Source organism: Chelonia mydas, chromosome 11 (assembly GCF_015237465.2).
Source record: "Chelonia mydas isolate rCheMyd1 chromosome 11, rCheMyd1.pri.v2, whole genome shotgun sequence".
Lineage (NCBI taxonomy): Eukaryota > Metazoa > Chordata > Testudines > Cheloniidae > Chelonia > Chelonia mydas.
Window position 1 is genome coordinate 47,114,020 of NC_051251.2, and position 10,209 is coordinate 47,124,228.

The 10,209-nt window shown below is 52.3% G+C and overlaps 1 protein-coding gene across 2 annotated transcripts in view; it reads right to left on the reverse strand.

Annotated features, from left to right (window-relative positions):
• Positions 1-9,741, reverse strand: part of FRZB (frizzled related protein) — a 32,026-nt gene extending 22,285 nt beyond the window's left edge. The window contains exon 1 of one of the 2 annotated variants that reach the window (XM_037912786.2): positions 8,865-9,741. In XM_037912786.2, the coding sequence (XP_037768714.1) occupies positions 8,865-9,324 (460 nt within the window). In that variant the 5' untranslated portion in view covers positions 9,325-9,741. The remainder of the gene's footprint in view (positions 1-8,864) is intronic. The other variant, XM_037912787.2, reaches the window with a different exon arrangement.
• Positions 9,742-10,209: the final 468 nt, after the last annotated feature.

The following is a 10,209-nucleotide window of genomic DNA, read 5'->3' on the forward strand; positions in this document are numbered from 1 at the left end:
TGTTTTCCTTAGTGAAGTCTGTAGCACTGACAACATATTTGATACTGCACGGTATAGAAAAACAAAAACAATTCCTGCCCTCAAGCCCTTGGAATCTAAAAGCATGACACACAGGTGGCACGTCATACTGAGTAATCCAGTGAATGGGAGGATCTGGTCGTTTGTTTGTTAGTTTTTAAATTGTAAACTCACTTCTTGCAGGCTTTGCAGAATAAGTGAGTTTTAAGAAGGACCTAAATGAAGAGAGGGTGACTGCTTGGTAAACTCAGGTGAGAAGAGCATTCAACTAGCAAGAAGTCAACATGGAACAACACAGAGACAACAATGGGTGGAGGAAGCAAATGGGGTAACAAGACTGGCATGAATGGCAGAGCCACTTGTGCACACAATAGCAATTTAGCACATACAAAATGGTGTATCCCCACATCTGTAGGTAGAATCGCTTACATGCGCAAAAGCTGGTGACAAAAATCAAAGGCCAGAGACATAAATTTGGACCTTAGCACTCTCTGCTCCGACAATTGGAATATAAACATGTTGTAAATATCGTTTTCTTCTCCTTCAAGGATTGTCTTAATTAGGTTGATCCTGAAGACTAATCAAAGATATACAATTTCACACTGGCCTCCAGAGTCAGCTATAACCATTGGTGTGTTTAAAGATACAGTATCTTCTAAATACAGACCTGGAGATTCTCTCTTTTACAACAGTATAAAGGAACAGCACAAATCTAAGGGCCAAATGTTGGCTCATCTGCTTAGTGAGCACAGAGCTTACCCAGAGACCCTCTGTTCTGTGGTTGACCAACTAGATCCTTCTGTATGGAGACTGGACTCCACTGACTCATAAGAACAGCCCTACTGGGTCAGACCAAAGGTCCATCTAGCCCAGTATCCGGTTTTCCGACAGTGGCCAATGCCAGGTGCTTCAGATGGAATTAATAGAACATGTAATCATCAAGTGATCCATCCCGTGTGTCCTAATCCTAGCTTCTGGCAAACAAAGGCTAGGGACACCATCCCTGCCCAACTCATATGAGGTTTTCAGGGAGTAATGTCAGAGGAGGTGGTGCTGCCCCCCAATTTAAGGGTGAGATCTCCCCAGATGGGTGACTGCTGAGGAAACAGTGAGGGGGCTGAGTGATCCCCTTTCAGCCTCCTAACTCCATTTGTACAGGGGTGCTCTGCTCTGACTGGTCTGTCGAACCCTTGACTCCCCTCTCTCCCTTCAGAGAAGGAGACAATAGTTGTTAATGGCAGAGGACGGGAGGGGCACAGAGTAACTGAGATGCCCTTTCACAGCAGTCATTAGGCTGAGTGAATGGTACAGCAGTGGCCATATCATCCCTTCCACAGGTAGGGGGCTCTGGAGTAACAGTAGTGAAAAGACACAGACAGCTCCTTCCAGAGAAGTGGCCTTTAAATCTGCCTTACATCATAGCCTAGATATGAAAGACAGAAGCCCTAAGCACGGTCATGGTAGGGATCACAACAGGTTCTCCCATTGCAGCAACTGAGGATGGGCTTTTGGCTAGGGTGTTGCCCCGCCCTCACCCAAGACGGACTCATCATCTTTTGTACCAGTCACCGTCCACTAGATTTAGTAGTTGGGAGTTCGGTACTATTTCAAGCTCTGGTAACACAGGCTTATGGGAACTCAAATGGACAAAAGGAGTTGGACTCTGCCTTATGGGAGAACCCTGTACTGAGCAGGGAGCTAGAAAAGATGATTTAATGGGGCTCTTTCAGTCTTTAATTTTAACAACTGTACAGTTCTTCTTAAAATGGCTGCTAGCAATGTGTTTACTGGAATGAAAAAATAGGTGGGAAAGACAGACCTGCCAGACCAGTGTTAAAGAAAAGCCTCTCTGTTCTTCACAGAGTGGAGAAATGATCAAATAACAGTTCACACATGGAAATATTTGGGCTCTAATAGGGTGACAAGCTTAGAAAGGTCCCCAGTGATATACTACATAAATAATACTGGCACAAGCCAAAGCTGCTGTGCCCATTAATGTTGTGGTCAATTAGAGCTGATTTATCTAACTTGTTAATTAGGGCCACTCCCCTGACCTTTTAGGGCCCATACACTCACTGTTTTACATACTTGACAACTGACATCATGTGCAACATAAACTCTGTGAGGAAGAATGTGCATTTTTCAGAATTTGCTTCAAGATGCTGCACTTCATCAATTGTAGTTCAAACTATGCAAAAGTGCAGGTCTGGGAGAATGGAGCCCAAAGTTAACACTCTTCTGGTGAGAATGTTGAATGCTAATTAGTGTGCACAATTTCCCTATATGTAAACTGCTTTGTATTATGCACTTTTTCGTCCCTTTGTCCTGTTATAATTATAAAACTGATGCATGAACATCAGTCTCATGAAAGCGAACAAAAAGAAATCTTTTCTGAAGTTAAACAGAAAACCAGTCCAGTCCTTTTACCCAGCCAGAGCCAGAATGAAGATCTCACCCTCGCAGTCTAACAACTTGATCTGACTGCCAATCCACATGCACAAAAATGAGTAAAGAAACAAAATTTTATTTTAATTAAAAATACTATTTGCTATATTGTGGATTAACTGGAAGAAACTCTGCAAACTGAGATTTTCTACAATGCGATAGAATATAAAGTTATTTCACACTGTGAATCTGTATACTGTAAATTGTTCACTTGGGAGGAGGTATGGTAGGGGTGGGCAAACTACTGCTCACAGGCCAGATCCGGCCCCTCAGGGCTTTGGAGCCGGCCTGTGGGATTGCCACCCATGTGGCGCCGCGGGCCCTGTGCCGCTCCCAGAAGCGGCCAGCACCACATCCCTGAGGCCGCTGGTGGGGGGCAGGGGGGACAGAGGGTTCCATGCATTGCCCTCACCTCCAGGCGCCACCCGCCGCAGCTCCCATTGGCGGGAATGGGGAACTGTTGCCAATGAGAGCTTCGGGAAGGTACCCACAGAAAAGGGCAGCGCACGGAGCCCTCTGCCCCCGCCCCCAGGGAGCACAGGGTCGTGGTGCTGGCCACTTCAGGGAGCAGCACAGAGAGGAGCCAGGGCAGGCAGGCAGGGAGCCTGCCCTGGCCCCGGTGCACGCTGCTGTCACCCCAGAGCCGCTCCAGGTAAGTGGCGCCAGGCGGGAGCCCGAACCCCTCCTGCACCCCACCCCCCAACCCCATGCCATACCCCTCCTGCACCCCAACCCCCTGCCGCACCTCACACTCCTCCTGCCCCCCAACTGCCTGCCCTGAGCCCCCTCCCTCCCTCCGCACCCCTCCTGCACCCCTGCCCTAAGCCCCCTCATACACCCCGCACCCCTCCTCTGCCCCAACCCCTTGCCCTGAGCCCCTTCCTGCACACCACACCACCTCCCACAGCACACACTCCCTCCCTCCCGCATCCCAACCCCCTGCCCTGGCCCTGCATGCAATTTCCTCCCACCCAGATGCGGCCCTCGGGCCTAAAAGTTTGCCCACCCCTGAGGTATGGTCTGGTGAGCAGAGAAAAGGAATTGGACTCAGGGCTCCGGGGCTCTATTCCTGACTCTGCCACTGACAACGAGCTTGATTACATCATTTAACCATCCCATCCTTAATTTGCCCTTTTACACAATGGATTGAATAATACTTACCTTAACCAGTCAAAGTTTAGAAAGAAATCTGTGATCCCTGGACAAAAGGTGTGATAGAAGTGCAAAGACCTATTACTCTGTGGGTAATATTTTCATTTTGAATGATGAAAACCTTTTCAATAATAAATGTGAATTTACATTTCCATTGACTGTGCATTTCACCAACAATATTAGGTGCAGAAAGTGCATTCTTAAGAGGAAAAAACTTAGGAGAAATGCCTTGTATACGAATCAGTAACTATTCTGTTATTTGTATTAGTGATGTTTTCTACTAGGGTACAATCCTCTAATAGGATGATACCAGTTTTCTTCTGACCTTTTCCTAGATTAGGAATATTTCATTATATTTTAAAGGGGAGGATTTATTCCCCCTCCCCAGAAGAATGCCTTCAGTCCAGGGGATAATATGCTAGTTTAATTTTTAAATCCCAGAAATCAGAATGTCATCAGGTTTCCAGTCAGTGAAGTATTCATGGATTTCACACTGGAATCATTCAAAGAGGTTATTGTGCTGCTGTGGTCCTCAGCAATAGGTAACTCAGGGGCAATTTTAGAGAAACTTCCTCCCTTCAGTTTTGAATGCCACTGCTTTCAAATATCTGTTGACTTGCCAAGCCTCACTCAGTTTGGATCCATTTTTAAGGCAGTTTTGAAAGTATCTCAGTGCTGCTCAGGAAAGAGTCTGTAAATGTGTTTCAAAATGAGACATTCACAAACTAGTCCTAATTTTGGAATTCAAAACCAACCTCACTGAAATCCTCCCAGCAGGTCTGCAGCCCAAAGAAGCAGCAACAGATCTATAGACAGACACACGGCGTTAGAGGTGGGGTACAATTACAGAGGAAGGAAAGGTTAGAGACGAATGAGGGGAAGGGTTAGTTATGGAAGTATAAGGAACAGAGTTAGCTTGAGTTATGGGTTGTAGAAGGAGATCTGAGAGTTAGAAAGGGTGGAAATGGTAGTTTGAAAGGTAGGAGTGGAGTTAGATTGGTATGGAAATAAAAAAATATACGGATAGGGGAAAGAAGTGATGGATGGGAAAGGTTAAATGGGCACATGAAGAGAAGAGTGTAATGGAATAGGGTATAAGATGTGATTGGAAGTGGAGAAAGCATTGGAAGAGGAATGATGGGGTTTGATTTATATGGAGTGGAATGAAAGGTAAAGGTCAACAGAATGATGGCAACAGTAATTAGTTACATACAGCACCTTTCAACCAAAGCACTTTGCCATGGGTCAGAATCAGAGGTGACATCAACGGTGATATAAATTAATCAACAAATTGGTGCAAGCTGGTGTAACTTAAACATCAAAGGGGCTGAAAGATGGGGCTGCCACAGAATGTACAACTAACAGAAGAGTGTAAGTAGGTGTAAGATAAAGCACAGGTGCAAACCTGCTCTGTCTTATAACTTCCTTTTCTCACTACACTATCCTCTTCTGCCAACTTTGGCATGTAAGTCAAACCACTTAGCAATAGTTAACTTACACCATGGTATCACCTATAGTATCTCCCAGTGTGACCAGAGATATGTATTTCTCTCTGATGAGATAAACTCTGAGATATTGATCATTTTGTAAACATCTAGGGTTCTAGAGCCAGAGCCTTGACCAAATTCCAGTCCTAGCCAAATCCCCAAATTACATATTGCCTAATTTAGCTTATCTCAGCTCTTTCAATTGGAAATAAATGGGTTTATTTCTCCATTGCTTGTCCTAGTACATTGTGTTGCTGTGCACTGTTAAACAGGTTCTATGTTCCATCCCAGAGGTAGATGCTCAGGGATGGGTAAAGTTATACCTTTTTGAATTAAAAAAGCCAGCCCCCAGCCTGACAGCTTTGCAGTGTTCTGGCAGCACAAAGCGGTTGGAAAGCCATCTTAACCAGCTATGTGGGGATTCTCCTATGGTAAGAGGAACAGCTAGATGGCACTGAGACACCCATCAACACCACCTTTACAGCTCCAAGCATAGGGAGCACGGCCAATGAAAGGGAATGTGGCCAGAGAGCTGATGTGCTCTAGAATTCTCTAATGATCTCCAGAAAGGCCTCCTGGAGGCCACTGCAGCCAGATACAACTTAGAGCAGCTCTGAGGCTACTCTAATTTGAACTGGGGGCCAAACTGACCCTCATCTAACCCTAGGACCAGGAGATGTACATGTTACCATGTAGCCATCTTTACCACACTCATCCTTCAGCTACACTGCCTGCAACCCGAATACAACTGAGGATCTGACCCAGTATCTATGCATGCCGTAAAACTAGTAATATTTGTTATAAGTTTATCTTAAAATATATATGCAACAATAACTTTTTGCCGCTCTTCCCCCAGCTGCCATTTCGCATGTCTTTGTGCTACTGCTGGCATGGGAACAGGTAGGGGCAATTGCTTCTCCTAACTCGAGCCTCACTCCTCCTCTGGCCACCACAATCTCTCTCAGTTGTCACCGCCATGGAAATAGGAGTACCACCCCCTTGCTCCCATCAGCACAAGCTAGCTTGCAGCATGAAGTTCAACAAGCACAAATGTGCAGCTGCTCGTCTATGCAAAATAAAGCGAGTGCAGCCAATTCTGGAAGGAAGCATGGTTTTAGTGGGTCTGAGTGACATCGTAAAGGGGAGTGGAGGGCATGGCAAATTGTATACACAGTATTCGGTACATTAATAGTGTGACTACTGCCCTACGATAGTACAGTTATGTTTACAAAATACTAAAACTGAGCTAAAAAGAATGTGAAATGGTTTCCATTTTACAGGATTTGAAAGAGACCCATTTTCATTTTTTCAACAAAATGGACTTTACAAAAAATGTAAGCTACTTTTTGAATAGAGAATGTTCCTGAATCTGTTGTTGAAAGTTTTCATATACCAAGGACCCATTTTTTGAATAAACTAGAAATGTTGATTACCCAGTAATGGCGTTGATAAAAATTTTGACTGAAAAATGTCGATTAAAAAAAAATTACAAGAAGTTAAAAATTTCAAAAAAGAAAGAATTTCTTATGGAATTTTTCAGTTTTGGAAAAAGGCCATTTTCAACAACAAATTTCACTCAAAAATCTCGATCAGCTGCACACAAATACTAAATAAGAGTAAAAAGTTACAGGTCACAGAAACTTATTCACACCAAAGAGCATAAAGATATTATCAGAAGGATGTAAGATTGGATTGGGGCTGAGGGTTAGATGAGCACTACGTTTCGCCTATGGTAGGAGGCAACAGGAGTGAGGGCAAGAGCTGGGTTTGGAAATGGGAGACAGGATCAGAGGGACAAGTTTAGAATTGGAGGAAGGGGTGGCAGGGGAGGGTTATGTTCAACCACACATGGATGCAGTGTCCACCCTGTTTGGAATGACATTACTGCAGGGCACTTTTGTCCATTGTCTCTGCACCTTTATATGCAAGCATCAACTACTCACTCTCAGATGTCACCAGTATCCATCGAGTGAGATGGGAGGGCAAGGAGAGGAGAGTGGGCACTAGATAGGGGAAGGAGGGATAGAGAGGTTCTGGAAGAGAGAGCAAGATGCTACAAAGGCAAGAAGAGAAAGGGATGAGAGAGAGATTCAGGGGTAGGAAGAAGGTCAGAGGGGAGAAGAAGAGGGATGGCAGATGGAGCTGGCTGGGGGCCCATGTACCTGGGGTTGACTGAGATCCGAGCTGATCTCCTTAAGGGTCAGCAAGGCATGAGGGCTGGGAGTTGGAACCAGAGGGGGATCACAAGTCTGGTAGGCTGGAGTTGACTAGGATCAGAAAGGATGAGAAATGGGGACTGGATTCACAGCGTGCTGGGCACACGGGTGCTGGCAGAGAGGAGCGTGGGCTGGGCTCAGAGGGGTGTGGGCTGAAAGGGGAGCACAGAGAGGAGTGCAGGCTGGGCTCCCAGGGGCACAGGCAGGGAGGGGTGCAGGCAGGGAGGGGAGCGGGCTGGGCTCCTGGGGGCGATGGCAGAGGGGGAGCAGGGAGGGGAGTGGGCTGGGCTCCCGGCTGTGATGGCAGGGAGGGGAGCAGGGAGGGGAGCAGCCTGGGCTCCCAGGGCTGATGGCAGGGAGGGGGGCATGGAGGGGAGTGGGCTGGACTCCTGGGGTGATGGCAGAGAGGGAGCCAGGAAGGGTGGGGTGAGGGCTCCCAGGGGCAATGGCAGGGAGGGGAGCAGGCTGGGCTCCCAGGAACGATGGCAGGAAGGGGTGCGGGCTGGACTCCCGGGGCCATGGCAGGAAGGGGTGCGGGCTGGGCTCCTGGGGCGATGGCAGGAAGGGGTGCGGGCTGGGCTCCTGGGGCGATGGCAGAGAGGGACAGGGAGAGGAGTGGGCTGGGCTCCCGGCGGTGATGGCAGGAAGGGGAGCAGGGAGGGGTGCGGGTCGGGCTCCCGGGGGCGATGGCAGGGAGGGGAGCAGGCTGAGTTCCCGGGGGCGATGGCAGGGAGGGGACCGGGCTGGGCTCCTTGGGGCGATGGCAGGGAGAGGGGCAAGGAGGGGGACGGGCTGGGCTCCCGGGGGCGATGGCAGGGAGGGGAGCGGGCTGGGCTCCCAGGGGCGACGGCAGGGAGGGGAGCAGGCTGGGCTCCTGGGGGCGATGGCAGGGAGAGGGGCAAGGAGGGGGGCGGGTTGGGCTCCCGGGGGCGATGGCAGACGGGAAGCAGGGCAGGGAGCGAGTTGGGCTCCCGGGGCCGATGGCAGGGAGGGGAGCAGGCTGGGCTCCCGGAGGCGATGGCGGGGGGGGGGGGGGGCAAAGAGGGGAGCGATGGCAGGAAGGGGAGTGGGCTGGGCTCCCGGTGGCGATGGCAGGGAGGGGAGCAGGCTGGGCTCCCGGTGGCGATGGCAGGGAGGGGAGCAGGGAGGGGTGCGGGTCGGGCTCCCGGGGACGATGGCAGGCAGGGGAGCAGACTGAGTTCACGGGGGCGATGGCAGGGAGGGGACCGGACTGGGCTCCTTGGGGCGATGGCAGGAAAAGGGGCAAGGAGGGGGGCGGGCTAGGCTCCCAGGGGCGATGGCAGGGAGGGGACAGGGCTGGGCTCCCGGGGGCGATGGCAGGGAAAGGGGCAAGGAGGGGTGCGGGACGGGCTCCCGGGGGCGATGGCAGGGAGAAAGACAAGGAGGGGGGCGGGCTAGGCTCCCAGGAGCGATGGCAGGGAGGGGACCGGGCTGGGCTCCTGGGGGCGATGGCAGGGAAAGGGGCAAGGAGGGGAGCGATGGCAGGGAGGGGAGCGGGCTGGGCTCCCGGGGGTGCGGCGCTTACCGGCTCCCTCGGCGGTCACGATGGCCTCTGGGGAGATGCAGACGCCGCGGTCGTAGACGGGCAGCTCCTCGCAGGCCAGGCTCTCGGGCCAGGTGTGGCGGTACTTGATGAGGACGGGCTCGCAGCCGGCCCGGGCCCGCTCGCACACCGACTTGCAGGGCTTGATGGGCTCGTGCTGGAAGTCGATGGTGCAGATGGGCGCGTACATGGCGCAGAGGAAGAAGAGCAGGTCGGCGCTGCAGTGGGTGCCCAGCAGCCCCTCGAACTGCTCGATGGCCAGGATGGCGTTGGCCTGGGTGCTGTGGTGCAGGTGGTTGGGCATCTTGGTCATGTTCCAGGGCAGCGACTTGCACAGCGGGATGCGGACCGGCTCGCAGGCGGCGCCCTGGGCCCCGGGCCCCCTGCTCAGGAAGAGCCCGGCCAGGGCCAGGAGGAGCGCGGCGGAGCCGCAGCCCAGCATGGTCCCGCCGGGCGCCGGGGTCGGGACCTCACACACACGCGCTCCCCGGACCTGGCGGAGCCGCCTCTTCTCTCCCTGCCCCTCGCCACAGCGGCTCCGGCTGCCACCTGCCCCGGGCAGCGGGGCCCGCCCCCTGCGGCGCTAGGGGTCGCGGCGGGAGCGGAGCAAGGCGCAGCCGGAAGGGGGGGATCGGGGGGCGCTGCACCTGGGGGCGCCCCGCTCCTGCTGGCGCCGAGCACGAGGACGGGCCCGCGGGCGCCCCGGCAAAGTTTGGCCAGCGCGGAGCAGCGCTTGGGACTCGCCGGGCCCCGCTCCGCAGGCTGAGGGACGGGCCGGCTTTGCAATGAGGGCTCTGTCTGCAGCCCAGCTCCTTTTCCCCTTCCCACCTCCTGGCCAGAGAGCCCCAGCTCCTCCTCCCAGCCCTCCTTAACCCTGTGCGGCGGCGGGGAGGAGGGGGGACGAGATGACCTGCGGCTGCATTCACTTCCATCAGTATAAGACACCGCTTGTCCCGTACCCCACCCCCCGCCCATCCCTCGGGAAAGCTGCGAGCTCTCAGTTTTCGCGGGCGCTGCAGCAAGGCAGAGAGGGGGAAGCCAAATCAAGCTAGGCCTTGTCAAGCGACTGGAAAGTGCGGGGCAGCAGAAGCGCCCAGCCAGCCCTGACAGAACCTCTTGAACCAGATCTGGCAGAGCTCAGAGACCCACCACCTCTTAAGCCAGAAGGGAGCAGCATGATCGTCTGACCTGCACATCGCAGGCCACAGACCTCACACACCCAGACCCCTAGTCTCTGGCAGAGTTACTGAAGACCACAGATCGTGGGTTAAAGATTGCAAGCTCCAGGTCTACGCTTTAGAAACACATCCCTCCTCCCCACCCTAGC